This window comes from Pseudorasbora parva, chromosome 3 (assembly GCF_024679245.1).
Source record: "Pseudorasbora parva isolate DD20220531a chromosome 3, ASM2467924v1, whole genome shotgun sequence".
Taxonomy (NCBI): domain Eukaryota; kingdom Metazoa; phylum Chordata; class Actinopteri; order Cypriniformes; family Gobionidae; genus Pseudorasbora; species Pseudorasbora parva.
This window is the reverse complement of record NC_090174.1, coordinates 27,682,998-27,703,707: the sequence shown is the minus strand read 5'-3', so window position 1 is coordinate 27,703,707 and position 20,710 is coordinate 27,682,998. Positions and strand designations below refer to the sequence as shown.

Here is a 20,710-nt window from a genome sequence, read left to right as displayed (position 1 = left end):
TCTGTCCTAAAAACGGCCTGATGATTTCCTTGTTCTATGAAGTCCCTCCTTCAGAAATACGTAACGAGTTCTGATTGGGCCAGCGCTTCCCGTGTTGTGATTGGACAGCAGCTCGGAACGGAAAGGTCCCGCCTCTTACCATAACGGGGAGATGCAAGCGCTGAATGCGCGCTCGTCTCCACGTGGGAGAGCAACAAGACCACGCCCCCTATTTTGCGTGTTCTTGTGGGCGGAGGGTTAGTCAACAAACTGTTCTAGTGACGTCATTCCTGAAGGAAGTGCAGGGGTGTAGTCCAAACTGGCAGTTTGCTGTAGGCTTTGAAAGGGAACTTCTGTTAAATAAAATATCTCGCTTGGCATTGAACTTTGAGCTTTATAATTTTACAGGTATTATTTATGCTCTAACAGCAACATTACACACTAACTAAAGATTGAAAGATGGAATCGCGAAAAGAACAGGACCTTTCATATAATTCCATTTGTAACCTTCAGTAAATTAAAAAAACTCGGGGCATAAGAAAACTAAATCATAAAAAACTATTGGGCATAAGATTAGTAATGAATGTGTTTATATTGTGAAATTAATTTAATAAACTTAAAACTTTAATAAACACTAAATTAACGTGTCTAAGAAAATTATTCATAAAACATATACATATCAGTATGTTAATATGTAAACCATATGTTGAAAAACTAGCCTATATCAGTCAAAGCTCAGCATTATGAGGGGAAGAGACAGGGCTAGATAAAAACAAAGAAAAGGAGACATGTGGAGATAGGAGACAAATAATCTACTGCCCAGTGACATAGTTTTCAAGCTATTGTTATCAATTTTTCTGGCCTTCAGAACATCTTAAAATGCACATATGTAGATCATAGAAATCAAAATTTTCTCTGGGGAGCATGCTCCTGGATCCCCCTAACATGTGGGATCTTAATGATTATAAACCGTCTCAGGTTACGTATGTCACAGCCTCACAGCCACCACCTTCGGACACAGCCACGCCCACTTGTTCCCAATCACCAGAATTCTAGTCACCTGTGCACCATCACCAGTGGCCCACATAAAGTACTCCTCATCCCCACAGTCTTTGTCTGGTCTTGCAACGCTGGCCTGCATGATTGGATGGAATGAATCGGCCTTCATCACCGCCTTCCACCACGGCCTCCTCAATGAGATCAAGCAGTTGATCGTCTACGTTGTCTATGAGGACACCATGGGGTTGGAAGCCCTCATCCAGAAGACCATCTGTGTTTCATAATGACTGTCTGCCTATGGTATTCACGCACCCGCTGTAGATCCTCTGCCTGTCCAACCACCTGTCGCACCTCAAGCACCTGAACCCATGCAGATCGACACACACCATCTGTACACAAGCAAACGTCAACGCAGAATTGCGCAATACCTCTGTTTGTATTGTGGGGGAGATGGACATGGCATCACGACCTGCACTGTGCGACCTTCTCGGCCAGTGGTGAGTACCATCCAGTTGTCTCCTCTTACTGCCAATCTTACCAAGACCACAGTATCTGTTAGTATTTCCCACCCCTCTGTTTTAGCACAAGCTCTAATCGACTCAGGGTCGGCTGGGAACTTCATCAGTCAGCAAACCCTCGAAAGCCTAAATTCTCAACGTCAACGTTGCCCAATCAACTTTCGCATCACCATCATTCAGGGAAAACCACTGGGCCGAGGTCTTGTCCACAATTTCTCCCCCACACTTACATTACATGTTGGAAACCTGCATGAGGAGACCATCACGTTCATGGTGCTGGAGGAGTCAACTACGGACATCATCCTGGGATGCCCTTGGTTAATTCTAAACCAACCGCATATCCACATGTCCACCGGAGATATCCTGCGATGGGGTGAGAACTGTTTTGATCGTTGTATTCATCGTCCTCTCCGTAAAAAACATCTTCTTCGTCAGTGCAACCATCACTTCCTTTACAATCCACTTCGGTAGAGAGTCCTAAAAGCCAGATCAGTTTGACCATCCCTACAGCTTACCGGGTGTTCCAGGGTGTCTTCAGTAAGCGATTGGCCACCAAACTTCCTCATCGGCCATGGGACTGCGCCATTGACCTCCTGCCTGGGGCAACTCTACCAAAGGGCCGCATCTATCCTCTGTCCATCCCGGAACAGAAGGCCATGGAGGAGTATGTGCACAAAGCACTCCAACAAGGGTTCATCCGTCTATCTACATCCGCCTTCCAGTCCGCTACGATCCTGGTCCACCCTGACCCTCATCATCCGTTCATCGTGGAGGAGGATGCCTCCTCCCGGGGTCGGAGCAGTATTGTCTCAGCGGCAGGGGAAATCCTCATGGCTCCACCCTTGTGCCTTCTTCTCCAAGAAGCTATCCCCGGCGGAGCAGAATTATGACATTGGAAACCGGGAACTCCTTGCAATCAAACTCAATTTGCCAGAGTTGAGACATTGGCTGGAGGGAGTGGAGCATCCATTTGAGGTAATCACCGATCATCGTAATCTAGAGTACCATCGAGACGCCAAACGTCCTAATCATCATCAAGCCCGATGGGCCCTCTTCTTCACTCAATTCAACTTCAAGGTGACGTATCGTCCAGGGGACCAGAATAACCGGGCGGATGCCCTATCACTCCTGTACCAAGCGGACCCTGAACCAGAACATCTTGAACCTATCCTCCCTCCAGCCATGGTTGTCAGCCCAATCCAGTGGGCTCTCCACCAACAGATTCAACAGGAGAATGCCCAACAACCTGCTCCGCTGGGAGGTCCAGAGGGGTGTCTGTACGTCCCGCCTCATCATCGCCTGCCTCTCTTGGACTTAGCTCATTCGTCACCGGGCTCTGGACACCCAGGCAGGAGAAGAACCCTCTCGCTCCTCCGTCAGGAATACTGGTGGCCTACCATGCCTCGGGACATCTCCTGATATGTAAAGGGATGTTCAGTCTGCGCCATTGCAGATACTCCTAGGAGACTACCCGAAGGTAAATTGGTGCTGCGTCCAATCCCCGAACGTCCCTGGACTTCCCCTAGGTGTCGACTTCATGACGGACCTTCCTCCCTCTCAAGGGTTCACCTGTGTCTTAGTTGTCGTGGACCGTTTCTATTGTAAATTATTATTATATTGTAAATCTCCCCTTCAAAGGCCTACCGACCGCATTGGAAACTGCGGAGGCACTCTTCTCCCAAGTCTTCCAGCACGTCGGGCTCCCGGAAGACATCGTATCCGATCGAGGACCTCAATTCATCTCCCGGGTATGATCTGCCTTCTTCCGTCTCCTAGGAGTATCCGTCAGCCTGTCTTCCGGTTACCACCCTCAAACCAATGGCCAAACTGAACGGAAGATCCAGGAAATCGTGAGATTCCTGAGAATTTACTGCCACCAGAACCAGGATGGCTGGAGCCAGTATCTGCCCCGGGCAGAATACGCCTAGGACTCCCTCTAGCAGTCCACCACAGGGCTCACCCTATTTCAATGTGTCATCGGATTTCAACCACCGCTCTTCCCCTGGTTAGTTGAGCCCTTGGAGGTCCCAGCAGTAGATTACTGGTTCCACCAGAGCGAGAGGGTCTGCTATCGTGCGTCTGCTAACTCCAGCAGGCAGTCTGGAGGCACAAACAGCAAGCTGATGTCAAATGAGAACCCACGCTACAGTACCAGCCGGGCCAAAAGGTTTGGCTCTCCACACGGGACATCCGCCTCTGGCTGCCATGCCGTAAGCTGAGTCCCTGTTATATTGGGCCGTTTACCATCGACAGGCAGCTGAACAATGTCACCTACCGTCTTCACCTTCCCTCACATTACCGCATTGCACCTTCATTTCATGTCTCCCTCCTCAAGCCCTTCACTGACCCTTTGTCTCCTTCCCCCACAGAACCTGGTGATGGCACCGTACCTCCTCCTCCTCCCACCATCGACGAGGACACCAACGTCTATCAGGTGAGAGCTATCCTTGACTCGCGACGACGGGGTCTCGGCTGGAGTACCTGGTAGACTGGGAGGACTATGGTCCCGAGGAGCGGTGCTGGATCTCCAGGAACAACATACTGGACCCCAACCTTCTGACACAGTTCCATCACTACCGCCCTGAACGACCCGCTCCTCTGGGCCGTGGCAGACCCCGTCGCCGCTCATCCCAGCCATCAGGAGCCACCTGTGGAGGAGGGGGTACTGTCACAACCTCACAGCCACCACCTTCGGACACAGCCACGCCCACTTGTTCCCAATCACCAGAAATCTAGTCATCTGTGCACCATCACCAGTGGCCCACATAAAGCACTCCTCATCCCGACAGTCTTTGTCTGGTCTTGCACCGAACAACACTCCTGTTACCCGCTACTACCCGAACTCTATCTCCCCGTCGTTCTCATCATCGTCATCCTTTGTCTTCGTCATCTGTCTTCACCCAGGAAATTCTGTTGTCATTGTGTATTCACTCTACGTGTCAAGATTTACCTTTAAGTTCATCCTGTGTCCGTTACCTCTATTTAATAAATATCACTGAGCACTAACCATCTGTGTCCTCGTCTGTGTCTGACAGTATGTAACCATGGTTCTACCCAAAAGACCCAGAAGAATATCATATATGAAATGATACACTTATTTGGCATAGGCCCCGTCCATAGTCTGAATCCGGAGAGTAAGGATGCTTGCAGTTCCTGCCTGAAGATGAAGGCTGGAGCGGACTCTAGCCCCAAAAGAACTTATAAATCGAAAGATACCCACCCATTGGAAGATTCTTTGGATGAAGTACCTGAAATATTTGAAAAGAAAATAGACTATATTATTAGAGAATGGAGATTGCTATGTGGGCATTCGGTCGCTTGACGACACCCATAGGAATAAAGTGGGGTGCGGCGCGACAGAAATGTTGTACAGTCAAGTGGATCTGAACCTTTAGTCTCTGAAAACTGTTGAGGGTAGACATGTATCATGCGTTTTGCAGTGTTAAACATAGCCAATCACAGACATCTCTGTTGAGCACTTAAATCAATGTCCTATTGAAGACGCAACACAAAATGCACAAAATAAAGAACAAGTGGTTCAGCGCTTGTTGGCTAAATTCTGCTTGCTTAGTGTGAATACATTTAACCACGAAGAGTAGAACATGTAAAAGATTCATGGTGTTGTGCAGTCAGATTAGACTATCACAGTTTCCGCTAGAGTGTGGGAGTTTAGCTGAACTGGAGCCTTTACCGGTTTCTGTGCATTTTTAAGGGGTGTGCACTCTGCCCGCTTACTGTACTCCCATGCTGCGTTTTCAGTTACTATACTGAATGAATATATTTATGTAGACCGGGTCAGATTAAGTGCAGAATTATATTAGTGCTGCAGTCGAATAACTAGGTGAACCTTGTGTATACAACCTTTAATATGACTGGAATATGGTGTTGTGAGCTTTAGTGAAAATACATATTTCTGTTTGATTCATAAACATAACCAAGGGTGCCCTAGCACAGAAAGATGAGACGAAACACTATAGTCTATAGTTCTGAAATAGACAGGCACCCAGATATCACAGTAGCTAACAAAACGCAGGTAGATTTACTGGATTGACACAGAACGAAAACACTGAACTACTATATGGTCTGTTTAAGCTGAGCTAGATGTAACCAGTATTTATATGGAAATAAAGCGCACCGACATGGTTCTCACTGTAAATAAGAAACAAGATCGTAGGAACATTTATATTCACCTTTTAGATAATTTAACCTTTACTTATTTTAGCCACTTGGGGGAATATTGTACTAGGTCAGTGTGTTTTTTTTTTTTTTTGGGTGAGGCAATCAGTTAGGGAAGGTGTGGATACAGGGAACACACGGTTCTTACCGAAGAACCCCACCCACTCCACTGACAGCACTTTATTAGTTAGCACTGGGTGAAGTATCTTTATGTAAAATACCTTTTCTACCTTTATAATAAACAAGAACACCACCCAAAGAGAGCATATGCCTGGACTAAGGATCTTTTTGCTACGTGTTGAGAACACCATGTCATCCAAGCCGAGGCTTATAGAATAGCGTCCACAGTGATTTACCAACAGACTGTTGTGCTATACAACGATCAGTTTCAGTGATTTGTACTCGAGACTCGGACTCGGTCTCGAGACCATATTTTAATGGTCTCGGTCTCGTCATGGACGCATTTGGACTCGGAATTGACTCGTACTTGAACATGTTAGGACTCTGACTTATTTCCGAGTCCACTTGAGTCCCATTCAAAATATTCATGATTATTACTCTGTTAATATTTCTAGTTAATAATTGACGTTTGACACTTCCAGTGATGTGTGGTTTTCTTAAGCGCAACTGCACGTGACTCAGGGGCGTAGTTTATGGGGGATGGGGGAGATGTAACCCCCACAATATTCAAATTCCTTTAGTTACCCAGGAGTCGAAGCCACACCCAGGTTATAACCATACTCCGAGTTGAATGGGCTCAGATTCTTGATGAAGAAGGTTGACCAGCCGACTCATAAGCCACTAAAATAGCCTCAGATATCCATTTGCTCAAAGTCTGCTTAGATGCAGGCTTCCCCTTACTAGGGGACTTAAACCATACAAACAACTGGTTGGTTCTACACCACAGAGCAGTACTGTGGCTGTAAGCATCTAATGACCTTACTGAGCAGGGAAGATTTATCCTGGTCTAGATTCTGAAACAGATGGAGCTCTGAAGTGAAGAATAGTGTCTACCACCTCAGTGGAAGGACCTGAATCTATGAGCCCCTCAGAAGCCAAGCCCACAGTTTCCATAACTCTGGGTGGGGGTGAAATATTGACCCCATCCCTTAGAAAAGAAGGTCCCTCCTGACAGGAACCTCACCTGGAGGGCTGTCTAGGAGAGATACTATGTTCTGATGTATATCCGACCAGAATGGGGCTGTTAGTAGCAGACGAACCCCGTCCCGGTGTCTCTCTCCAGAACTCCTGGGAGCAGCACCACCAGGGGAAAGGCATAACTTGATAACATTACATCTATAATTTACTGGCCTACCTTTAAATGCATCCATCGTTAGTATCAAGTGACGACAATGAGCCTCCGACACCGGTCCTTGGGACAGAGACCAAGGCTTCTTCCACATAACCAAGGCACGAAGGCATCGCTGTGTGACCTTGATCATACAAAAAGGAATTCCCCTCGGGGAGAAACCCTTGGTCTTGAGTCACCACTGCAAGGGTCTTATGTATAGGAGGCCAAAAGTTATCACGTTGGACGCTGCTGAGACTAGACCTAACAGTCTCTGAAACTGTTTCACAGTAAGTGACTGGCCTAGCTTTACCTTTTTTATGTCTATGAGAATCACTTCTACCTGAGCGGGCATTAGATGAGCCTTCATGGTCTTTGAATCCCAAACTACACCTAGAAATGTGGTACTCTGTATTGGAGATGAAACACTTTCTTGGCGTTTAGCCTCAACCTTGACACTTTCATGTGAGCGAGAACAGTACCTCGATGCAGAAGAGTCTGTACTTCTTGTTCCAAAACCAGAGCATGCTTGGGTGCTGGTGTTTGTTGACCGGTCAGCTCGGTGTCCTGAAACGGCACACCGGCAGGGAGCAACCGAACCGACCCTCTTTGAGCCCTCCTCAGAGGGTGCAAGCTTTCCCATGCCGCTACATTTCCGGGCAGACATGGAGATATGTGCTCGCTGAGGACCGCTGCGTCCTGAATGAGAGGCTGCATATAGTAAATAGCAGTCGCGTACCTTGGGGTTTCAGTCAGGGCATTCACTAACAATCAACACGCCCCACGTCATAACAACACACACACACACACACACACACACACACACACACACACACACACACACACACACACACACACGCGATCAACAAGCCCCACGCCGTCGCCATAACAACACACACACACACACACGATCAACAAGCCCCACGCCGTCGCCATAACAACACACACACACACACACACACACACACACACACACACACACACACACACACACACACACACACACACACACACACACACACACACACACACACACACACACACACACACACACACACACACACACACGTTTTGTGACATATGGGGACATTCCATAGGCGCAATGGTTTTTATACCGTGCAAACCGTATTTTCTATCCCCCTACCCTGCCACTTCCCCTAAACCTACCCATCACAGGAAACATTCTGCATTTTTACTTTCTAAAAAAACCCTCATCCTGTATGATTTATAAGCATTTTGAAAAGTGGGGACATGGCCAATGTCCTCATATTTCACCCTCTCCTTGTAATACCTGTGTCATAATACACATTTGTGTCCACACACAAACACACACAGATACAAAATACAATAATGCACTGTACAAAATACTACTACGAAACTTTGCTTTCATAGTGTTCGTTGGGAAGGGGGCAAGCAAAAAGTACACGCGAGACAAAAAGCCAATTTGACTATTTATTGATGATACTGCACTCACTTGTCACCGTTTAGGCAAATGGTGAAAAGAATCAAAATCAGCTGGCACAAATACTCTTAAACAAACAAAAATACGGACCAACAGAACATCCAAAGAAACAGAAAAAACACCGCTTGTTAGCTAACATTACCGGCTTGACATCAGGATCGATCATTCGCACGCAGCCTGTCATCCGCAGCGGCCATAGTTTATTTCACACAGAATTCTCACAACCCGCGAAAAGTTCAGACGGCTGATGACATCAGCAGGGGGTAGCCGACACTTCGCTGGGCCTCTGGGCCGTTCTATTACTACACATCAAAATTCGATTGGCTAATGACCCACGTCAGTCAAAGTCAGTCAGGTCCAATGGAAAATAGCAGCTTCAATGGAAGGCAAGCTGTTCTACTAGTGCTGGTCCTCGGGGCTGTGATGCGTTTAGATGATGACATATGAAAAATACACCAAAAATAAAAACATTCTTTCTGGAAATATGATTTTGACAGGGCCAGCAGAGAAGGCCATGATGGCCCTGACAGTCTACCACTAGGAAAATAGTATTTATCATTTAATTCCTCAAAATTAAATGCAACAAATACCAACCAGACAAGTAAAAACAGTCTGGATGAGAGGCTGCATATAGTGGATAGTATTTATAATTTAATTCCTCAGAATTAAATGCAGCCGAATATCAACCAGACTAATAAAAACAGTTTGGATGAAAGGCTAAATATAATGTATTAATACAGATTATCTTCTAGAAAGTATTTATCATTTAATTCCTCACAATCAAATGCAGCAGAATATCAACCAGACAAGTAAAAACGATCTGGATGAAAGGCTGAATATAATTTATTAATACAGATTATCTTCAGAAAAGTATTTTTCATTTAATTCCTCAGAATCAAATACAGCCAAATATCAACCAAACAAGTAAAAACAGTCTGGATGAGAGGCTGAATATAATGTATTAATACATATAATAATTTAATTCCTCAGAATCAAATGCAGCCAAATATCAACCAGACAAGTAAAAACGGTCTGGATGACAGGCTGAATATAATGTATAAATACAGATAATCTTCTGAAAAGTATTTATCATTTAAATCCTCAGAATTAACTGCAGCCGAACATCAACCAGACAAGTTAAAACGGTCTGGATGAGAGGCTGTATATTGTATGAATACAGATAAACTTCTGAATTGAATATATCATTTACTTCCTCAAAATTAAATGCAGCTAAAGAAGAGACTGAATATAGTGTTAATACCGACATCAACTCAGATGAGTATTTAACATTTAATCCATCAGAAAACATTTACAAAACTTGGTCTACCATAGACATAGTCTGCAAACACATAATTAGTTTGCATGATCATAAGAGAGAGAAAGGGAAATTCCCATCTGCTGAATTCCCCATGTATATATTGCGGACCCATAATCTACACCTAGCAAATGTGAGATCTGAGCCGCAATCTGTAGCAATTAGATTCTTATTGTAGATGCAGACCTATAATCTACGGGATGCCTTGGCAAACGCGCGATCTGAGCCACTAGACTCAACCCCGTGACTCGGCAAACGCAAGATCCGAGATCGAGTCACAGCATCTATATTGCAGACCCGTGATCTACACACTGCCTCTGCAAACACAAGATTTTTTTCTTTTGTTTCTTCTTTTTTCTTTTTTTTGGAGTATCCCCACTCATAATGAAGCAAGGGTAGGGAGGAACACACAATCAAAAATGCTGTCTTCTTGCCATTATATCTCCTGTCTATATGCATTCTTATGCTTTTTTTTTTTTTTTTTTTTTTTTTTTTTTGGGACAAACAACAATACATAGACAGAGTTTTTTTCATACAGAGCGCTTGCTGAAGACATCAGAAGCTAACATGGTTTGGGTCAGGGGTGCTTTATGGTTTCCTGTTCAATGACGTCACCCACCTATGATGTCCCGTCACGCCATCGGCCTGATTTCACAAGTGCTTCATGACACAGTCCCGCAGAAGCGTTCTCGCAGCGTTCCGACGCAATACGAGTTCCCTCGATAAGGGAACTACATTACTGGGTACGATTAATGCATGTAGGCTACAATATGGCCATGCAATAAGGTATTAATATTAGCTTTATATGTAATAATTAACAGCCAATTTTCTATGGGCATGCATGTTAGTAAGCTACTAGTTAATAGCGCAATTTGAACCCTAAACTAAAGTGTGAATTTATTTTCCTACCCTCTCTGGGGCCTAAGCCCTCTAAAATGCTAGAAATTCCCCTGTATCTGACTAAGAAGAACATGGACATTTTTCTTCAATGACACACAAATTCAATGAGAATTTACTGTAAAGTGTTACTATATGACAGAACATAGACCATAAGGGTGGAAATGTGTGAGGCATTACATTTACATATTCAAAAGCATATAGCATATGTAATGGGTGTGTGAACACTTTTGGTGATATTTGCTGCTAAGTGTGGCCAGTTTTTGAAAATACCTCCAGAAGTTTCGATTAAACATTTGTACCATTTGGATGGAGTCATTCGGTACAGTATTACACCCTGCATTCAAACAGCAAAAATGTGCCTCTAAAACGCGGCTCCCCACACAGCTACATCTTAGCTAGGTGGAGAAAAGAAAACATCTGAACCTTTAAAAAAAGGCCTCTATATGGCCAGCATAACACTGGGCCCTTTTCATTTACCAACCTTTCATAGGCTTTTCCATGCCAACCGTAGACCCAAGGCCTATCTAAAAATGCCTTCTATGCCTCAGAGAGCCACTCTTACAGGTCTGAGATACCATTTCCCCCCACTCTCTTTATCTCGATTCTGTTGTCGAAAAATCTTTGCTCTCTCTTGCTTGTTGTCAGTCATGGTGAGCTTTCAGAAATGGGATGTAGCAGCATTGTTTGTTTTCGCAGTTCCTGGAGTTGATAAAATCAGTAGCTGTAATAGATGACTAGGTGGAGGATGATGCAACTGATATCCTTGCCGGATATCCCTTTCCCCCCCTTTTTTTGGTTTCATGATCATTGTTTTGTTGTTTTATTATGTTGAATTTAAGGAAACACTAATGTATTTTTCATCATGTATTTACAGGTGAATGAGATCTACCACGATGAATCACTGGGAGTGCACATTAATGTTGTGCTTGTGAGGATGATAATGCTTGGATATGCTAAGGTAAATTATCGATAAATATCTCCTTTATAAACCATACTGGGTCATATTTCTTACATAAGATATAATCTTTGATATCTTTATTTTTATTTTCATTTATTTTCATTTTCCATTTTCCACTCTCTCTGACTCTATATTAACACAATAATGGACTGAATTCGTTTTTTTTTTTTTTTTTTGTATTTCTGTTTTAATTATAAAGTTAGTATTTTAAGTCAAACGTCTCAGGTTACGACTGTAACCTTTGTTCCCTGAGAACAGGGAACGAGACGCTGCGTCAGCTGACACTACGGGGGGAATGCCTCCAGCGTGACCAGTGTCTGAACTACTATCAAATCAAAGCAATCCTATTGACCGGCGACAGCCTATGATGTCATCAAGGTGCGACCAGGAAGTATATAAGGGCACCTTGCAAACATGACACTAGCTTCTTCGTCTGAAGGGACTGTTTGGCAGGTAGGCCTTGAAGCATGGCAACCTGACGCAGCGTCTCGTTCCCTGTTCTCAGGGAACAAAGGTTACAGTCGTAACCTAAGATGTTCCCTTTCGAAAGTGAACTCGCGCTGCGTCCGCTGACGCTACGGGGAACGATATACCCACGTCGCCATGCTACCCACGCCGCCATGCTGAGGGGAGTGCATGCCCCTTACTAGCAGTGACAACTGCCTGGACAACAGTCCGAAAGAAAACTCTGAACCACTCCCTCTCTGGTCACACTAGGCTGTCAGTGACAGCATTCCCTACAGTCATAGCCCAAGCTATATGCCTAAGAGAGGATCTTATTAAGTGTTTAATCTGAGGTCTCTTACGCTCGGCTGCTCAAAGGCCTGGGACCAACTACTTCAACAGAAGGGGTCCCTTTAAGGGAATGTGGCTAGGGGGCCCGACAGCGCCCCCAGCCGGCCACTATTCGGGAAAACCTTCACCGAATGCCACCAGGGAGGCCTGACCTAGCATCACTTATGTGGGACACCCCGGCTTGACCAACCCTGTCTGTTTAGAAACAGAGCCTCCGGACTTTTGCTTACTCATGAACATCCAGACTGAGGGATTGCAAACTGGCATTGTCTTCCTCAAACCGGAACTGGGAGACGGGAATCCTGGAGAGCAGTACTCAGCATAGTGCTTTCTAACCCTTGCCAGCGAGGAGAGTCTCTTCTGCTCGATCCTAGGATCTACTGAACACATATATTACAGGGGTGCTCAGGAGGCCGGACAGGCCTACGGGCTGATCTAACCGGGAGGCCCCGAGTAGGGCCTGACCGCCTGATCAGGCTCAGGCGGCCGTAATCTCGCAGACAACCCTCAGTGAGGGGAGCTCTTAATCCTGCCTGGTAGGTAAACCATGCTGTAAGCTGGCAGGTCCCTGTCCTGAAGGGACCGTGCAGCAGAAACGGCATCTCTTCGTGCTTGGGCATGAGCCCGCTCTCGGGTATTGCCGGCTAAGGCCGGGATCCAACAGCGGGCAACCACTAGCTGTCAGCATAAAGCCAGTTATGTGTTCACGTCCAAGGGACTCGTTCCCCCCAGGGAGGCCTGAAGGAGCCTCTACCTGGCACCGTTGAGGCTAGCTGTTAAAGGCCACAGGGAGGTGGCTTTACTGGTCCCCTCAGGGAGGCCCATGAGGCCATCAACACCAGAAGCCACCCATGCTGGCTGTGCGAGTGTCCAAACAGTGGAGTTCGCCCTCAGGAAGGCCTGGCGAGGCCTACTACCTGGCAGCAAGGCCTGCTAATGGCTAGCTTGTCACTGAGACCGGATCCGGGAATCCCTTCCCAGGGAGGCCCAGAGGGGCCTACCACCTGACAGCACATTACACTGGCTAACCGAGCGTCCGAGCTCGGAGGCTCACTCTCAGGAAGGCCTGGAGAGGCCTGCTACCTGATAGCCAGACGTGCAAACTGTTGGAAGTTACTGTGTTCCCGGAGCTCGCCTCCAAGAAGGCCTGTTTGATGCCTCACGTACAGTCGAGTCTTTAGGGAGGCCTGGAGAGGCCTATTGCCGAATGGCAGCTCCCTGTTAGAGGCCCGGTGACAGACGGTGCTTATCCAATGGCAAATCCCACCGGGAAACCCTGCAGGGCCGGGGAACGACCTCAGGAAGGCCTGGTGAGGCCTGCCACCTGATACACTGCATGAAAAGTGGGATTTTCGTCCCCGTAAACGGCCGGAAATCTCCCTGATTTTCGACAATTAACGTCAGTTTACAGCCTGTGAACGTCGCGTTCGTCTGTGCCACATATTGACGGAAACGAACCATGACGTATGTGGAGCTTGCGGAGGCATGCTGGCGCCGGCGCTAATGGCTCTAATTAGCATATGAATAGCAGCTCTGGGCGGCGCCTTGCCGGAATGGCTTGAATTTCCTCATTCAGTATTGGTTGAAACTACTACATTGAAACAAGAAATATCACTCGTGATTGGTTGGCAGATCTGTTACTATTGGTCAACCTGGGTAATAAATTAATAAATTTAAACCCGCAAATTATAATAATTTTACACAAATATATATATAAAATTATGATTTGCATATTATTTTTTAATTGTATATATTCATATTCATGTGATATGCTATTATGTTTTATATTCATGTCATTGTTATCCTATGGATTACGCTATTATAACCATCAAGGACATTCATTTATTGAGGAAAGGAAAATATGCCAGGGACGTGCAGTTTATTCAAAGAAAGAGCTTTATTAGAACAAACACACAACCAAATGCAAAACGTTTGAGATCTGCCCACACAACAATAGGAAGCTCACGAGAAGCCCAAAATCCTACAGCACCATGAAGTCTCTGTTTTCCGCTTCAGAGCTGTAGGTAACTAGCGCCATTCTGTCTGTTTTAAGTCCATTTTTCAGACGTCTGTCGTGCGTTGCCCTGTTCTTTGGAATCGCCTCTAATCTCGATTGCAGCGTGGCACAGAGCTCGGCGAGCTCCTGGCTGGTCGAACAGTCCATCCAGACACCGCGCGAACGATACCGTCTTCCTCATCAGACATCAGGTCTATGGTAGCGCACTTCCAAAGGCCCAGCTCATCCTCAGCTAACACACTCTTTCTTGCTTGTAGCAGCTGTAAAAACAAACAATAAAGACAATCAGTATTGCGCGATGTACTGCGTAAAATGCACCTGAAAAATAGTCACACTGACCAAAAACGGATCTAATCTAATAAATCTTACCCTCTTCTCAATCGACTCTAAGCTGAACTCTTCACAGCTTCTGCTTGCGATGCAAGAACTGGATGTTTGTACCTCCTGCGTACTGTCTCTATGTCTTACATGCAGCTGGAAAACAATTAAATGAGTGTTATGACGAAGTTGTGAAGACGGCGTACTGCTTCCTGTAAAATGACCAGAAAAAGAAAACACTTTTATAAAGCAACTTACATTTGTTCTTTTACAAGGCTAATTTCAGCTTGTGCTACTTAAAAAGCTTTGCTTTAGGTTACTTTAGCTTAGATAACAGTCTTACCGCAATCTTAGGACTGGTCTTCTCTTAGGCACTCGTCTTCTCTTCTTAAAGTTAGTATCTTCCACACAGTTTTTCGACTCCAAAGCAAGCAACCTATCATCTATGGACAGCAACCTGGAGATTACTAAAGTGAACTGCTCGTTAAAATCGGCAGCAAACTGAGCAAGCTGACGAGATAGCCCACTGATTGCATTCAGCTGTTTCTTCCCGCCGGTGTTACGGATCAACTGGGGATCATGTTATCTGGGGACGGGCGCGTGCACGCAGCTAGTTTTACCTGGATTTACAGCAGATGTTAGACGAGGACAGATTCGTCACAGCGGATTTTCCACTGAACAGATTTAAAACGCTTTCCACATTATTGGTAAATGTTTGCATAATATCAGGCTCTGTGTTTTCCTCTGTCGCTGCTTTGCTGTATGTTTCAAACGCAGTTTAAGGGAATTTTTAATGTGGTTTCATTTCACAACACAGACCACGCCCACATTTTGTTACATTCTTTTCGATGAAAGTCGTATCCAATGACAATTACATTCAATAAATTACATTGTGTCGTATTAGTATCGGAATTTTTATTTTATTTTTAATAACTATTGTTTTTGTAATTTGCTTAGGGTATTTTTTAAAAGATAATTTTAAGGGCACTACATATATATATATATATATATATATATATATATATATATATATATATATATATATATATATATATATATATATATATATATCCTAACTAAAATAACTCAAAGCCTGTCATATTACCTTTCTCATATTAGCCTATTATATTCTATTATAATCTATTATATTGCCCACCCCTTGCCCACCTGCACATCCCAGCTGATATACAAGATTTGGGGGGTCATTCTGCATTTGAAAGTTTGAAAGGGTTTTAAATCTTCTAAATAAAGTAAAATGATTCAAAATCAAGTAATTTATATATGCCAAAGTCAACTTTAAACATATACAATGTAATTTCCAAACAGCAAAATTGTGGCCAGTGAAAATGCTGAGTGGCTAGTAACTTTGGAAAACCACTAGCCATGGTGGCCGGTGAGCAAAAAAGTTAATGTCAATGTATAATATGTGTATATATATATATATATGTAGCCCTTAAAATTAATTTGCATTAACACGTTAATTTTGACAGGCAATGATATATGATATATAAAGTTTGCTGATGTATGACGCCGCTTATTAGCAGGAGACCGCAATGATTGGTAAAAGTTGTGGTGTTTGGTCAAAATTGCGAGTCGCACTGAATTCACGGGGACTGACTGCAAAAAACACACAATAAATAATCTAGAATACTTTCATCAAATATATAAATTCAAGCTTAAGTTTAAGATTTTACAATTAGGCTATACTGAGCCTGATCTATCTAAGAGATTTTTTTAGAAGGAAGTTAATACCTTTTAGAAAAATGTCACATGGGTTAAAACTCCTGCTACCCTGATTTGCATTTGTATAGCTCACAGCATGTTCATTTACATGTTAAAGCCTCCCCTGGAGTTAAGGGAAGCGGGGTCTTGGGGGGGACAACTGCCAAGCAAGGCCCACGTCAATTTCTGACAATTCACGGCAGTTTTCGGTGTCGCCTGCAAACTGCCGTGTACAGCCGTAAACCTGATCTTCCACGACAATCTACAGTGCCGCTTACTGACGAAAATCCCACTTTTCATGCAGTGATAGCAGAACATGTTAGCTGCCTTGGCTAGCAACCATGCTCACTGTCATATAGAACTGCCTGCTAGCAGCTTGTGCTAGCCGTCCAGTGAATGGTGCCCAAGCACATCCCCTCGGAGGAGGCCAGAAGAGGCCTGATCACCTCCGGCAGACCCTTGGGGACTGCTGCCGGAGCGTGCTGGTCCAGAAGCCCGCCTCCAGGGAGGCCTGCCAGATGAGGCCTGCTTTACCCCAGCAGGCCCTCAGGGAGGCCTAATGAGGCCTACTACCTGTCATCCAGTGACTGAAGCCCAGAACCACCCCCTTGGGGGAAGCCAGACGAGGCCTACTGCTACCACAGCAGGCCCTCAGAGAGGCCTGGTGCGGCCTACTACCTGCCTCCCAACACCTGAAGCCCGGGAATACCCCCTCAAGGGAAGCCCGGCAAGGCCTGCTGCACCCCAGCAGGCCCTCAGAGAGGCCTAGTAACTAAATGACTAACTGGGCTTGTAGCCATGCCAGCGATGAATGCTCGCTGGCAGGTTGGATGAATGCTGGCCGCTCCAAGTCGGGCTGACAGTGGCTTGTCTGCTGGCTGACGAAGAACTGGACATCCAGTAACCACCCGGGGACTCATAATGGGCCAAAACGTCGGAACTCACTCACAGGGAGGCCTACTTAGGCCCACCACCTGTCCTGGAGTTAACTGCCCGGACTGCCTCGGCTGGCGTCTCCCCGCCAACTGGCCTTCTAAAGTCGGTCCGTCCCAGCGGCCTGTAGGGCCCTCTGTGCGACGGCGCAATTTCCCAGGCAGCGCCTACCAGCGTGGACCTAAAAACACATTGCCAACAGCAGTGCACTCAGCAAAAACGCCTTGAACCCTCTAAAGCGAGAGGAGTACAACTTACGCCACCTGCCTCCAGGGCGGCCATCTGTTCATCCAGCGGCCCACCGTCCGTGCAAGGGCGTCAGCCATGGCAGTGTTTCAGCTCCAGGGGAGCATCCTACCAACCCATGCTAAGCAGATGGTTGTGAAGTACAGCTAAACCCGAGCCCTAGAAAGGTGGAGCAGAAGACACAGAGCAAGAAGTTAAGCATTCAACACATACTACCAACCGGCCATCCCTCCCAGGATAAGGCCAGGGGCCGCCCAGAAGTGGCGGCTACAATAAGCTCTGGGCGGCGGGTTAGCAAAGCTAGTCTAACTGCGCACAAGCGAAGAGATGCCTACCCCGTCCCACGACCACTGGCAAAGTCGCAATCCATTCTGCTACACACCATTCTGCTTAAATACAGCCCCCAAACGCAGAGAAAGGGGGGTGGGCATTGGCCGGACGACCCTGAACCGAGGGGAGGCCGGGTAGGGATATAAGCTCCTGCAGATGTACTGACAGGAGCCCAGGGCAACTTACCAGAGCACCTTGCCACGCAAGATGCCACTGCCATCCCACCAGCAGCCTAGGCCAACTTTTTGCAGTGCCCTCGTGAGGGCCAGCCAGCATCGATCTGATAAAACCCAAAAACCAAGGCCCTAAAAAGGGCTGGGACAGACCTTACTGCAGTTCATGCGCTAGCCTGACCTCATACACTCATCTAGATATTTCACTAGCAGAGGTGCTAATGCTACCCAGGGGTGGCTATGGGCCTAACAGTTCGACTAGGAGAATGCACATAAGTCTATATCGACGCTATATGCCCGCGGGCATGCGCGGTGGCCTCAACTGCTCATATACACATATCCAGATGAGAAACTGCCTACCACAGACCACAGTGCTGCACTAGCAAAACATACAGCCTAACATAAACACACAGTGTTTATCACAAACATAGTTCTACCCACCCCACCGGGGAACTACAGGCCCAATCTTCTCTGTAGAAACTTGTTTCCCACATCCATCATCCCACAAAACCCCTCAGGGAAGCATAGAGTCCAAACGTACGGGAAAGAAAGAATGTTTGCCCTATAAAGGGGACTCACCCGCTCTCCTCCAGTGCCTCATCGCTTTCATGTAACATGCATGCTTCGGCGCACCAAACCTGAGGGGGGGGCGCTTCTCACATACCTGCCAGGCGGGACCTAGAGTATCATCACTTCACGGCCCCACCACAGGCCGATTGCAAGAAGCGCCTGGGAAGATGCTGAAGAAGAGGAGAAAAAGTCAGTTGTAATTCTTAACTCACCCACAAGAGGAAGACCATATCATCCACGCCAACCGCGTTGTGATAAACCTTTCCTCTTCTCTGGGAGTCCGCCTCTTTGCGCCCCGCCCTCAACCACGGGGCGCACGAGAGGCGATGTTGGCCCTCAGGCCCCGTCACTGGTCTATGACCGTGACGCCTCCCGCCTGCCTGGGACCGGGATCTCAGCGGCGTGTGGGTCCGCAGACACCACCGCACAGGCTTTCTCGATGCTGGCCCTCGGGCCCTGCTATCGCTGGTGTGGGGCGTGTCCGCCGCCCTGCATCAGGTTTTTTTATTTATTTATTTATTTATTTATTTATTTATTTATTTATTTATTTATTGCCCTGATTGAGATCCCTCAGCAGACCCTCCCAGTATACTTTTAACACCGACATTGTGTATAAAGTAGCACCAGGCTGACCCGCTGCCGTGTGTGCCCTGCGATCTAATAAACTTATCGTTAAAAAATCTCAGATGGCAGGGTTGGAGCTCTCGGTGTTCCCGCCTACCTGGCCCGGAGATTACTCTTAGCGACAACCCGTGGCGAGAACACCTACCCAAATCCACTCATCCTCCAAACATCAGCATTCATACCCACTGATGTCAGTGTACAAACTGGATATGGGTTCTTCCATGCCCTCCCGATCTCAGTAAGGAGACAAGAAAGGAATGGAAAGCTCAACTGAGCCGATGATTTTATGGCGGTGAGAAATCAATCGTAAGTCTAATACGAGTGATCTCTCCTCTAACGCGCCCACATGGCAGCCGCAGCTTGGAGCGCATACATAACATTCATCGGCTCCGCATACAAATTCAGGATGGCTGCTAACTAGTTTATCTTCTTCCCAGCCATCCCTAAGAGCATTTCTAATAGATCTCGTCAGCCGCCAGATCACCAGAGGGAACCTTGTGGGAACCTTGTGACGATCGGCAAACCACATCCGAGGCAATCATGATGTGCGTCCGAGCTCAGCCTCGGCGTGAGTGGGACCATTCGATCCTTATATACTTTATGGTCGCACCGTGATTACATCATAGGCTGTCGCCAGTCAATAGGATTGACGTGATTTGATAGTAGTTCAGACACCGGTCACGCTGGAGGCTTCCCCCCGTAGCGTCAGCTGACACAGCACGAGTTCCCTTTCGAAAGGGAACCAAATGAAAATGACAAATGTTGCTTTGACATCAAACAGAAATAAAACACAGAGGTCCTTTATTTTTATTTTTTTGTAATGCACAAATTATTGCAACATGGTATGTTCTTTGCCAAATACATGTTTATTTGATTATTAACTAAATATATATTAGGAAAAAGCAGCAACAAATAATAATAATAATTTTATTTTATTGTTCTGTAGTTTGCAAATTAAAACTACAGAACAACAGATCTTGACGACTCTCTTGACTTTTGATTATCTTAAATATGTTAATTAAACAGACCCACTGTGAACTCTGGGAGTCGTTTAAGGTGTTTTATAGATTAATGAATGCTGAAAGTGTCCCTTAATGAGTCTCTAATCTTTTTCTCAGTCCATCAGTCTCATTGAGCGTGGCAACCCTTCACGAAGCCTGGAGAACGTGTGCCGCTGGGCATTCGTCCAGCAGAAAGAGGACCCAGAGCACTCAGAGCATCACGATCACGCCATCTTCCTGACCCGGCAAGGCTTTGGCCCCACCGGCATGCAAGGTTTGACCTTTTTGGTCTTTAATATGCCTCAGACTTTCAAACACTTCCTGCCATGTCATGTATAACATGTTTCACACACATAATTGTACATCTTAAATATTTTCATGTTGTG

At 46.0% G+C, this 20,710-nt stretch overlaps 1 protein-coding gene across 3 annotated transcripts in view; it reads left to right on the top strand.

The window, feature by feature from the left end:
* The window catches only part of adamts3 (ADAM metallopeptidase with thrombospondin type 1 motif, 3), a 190,500-nt gene that overhangs the window by 77,262 nt on the left and 92,528 nt on the right, over positions 1 to 20,710 (top strand). For all 3 annotated transcript variants that reach the window (XM_067438269.1, XM_067438268.1, XM_067438270.1), the window contains 2 exons: positions 11,512 to 11,595; positions 20,442 to 20,598. In XM_067438269.1, the coding sequence (XP_067294370.1) occupies positions 11,512 to 11,595; positions 20,442 to 20,598 (241 nt within the window). The remainder of the gene's footprint in view (positions 1 to 11,511; positions 11,596 to 20,441; positions 20,599 to 20,710) is intronic.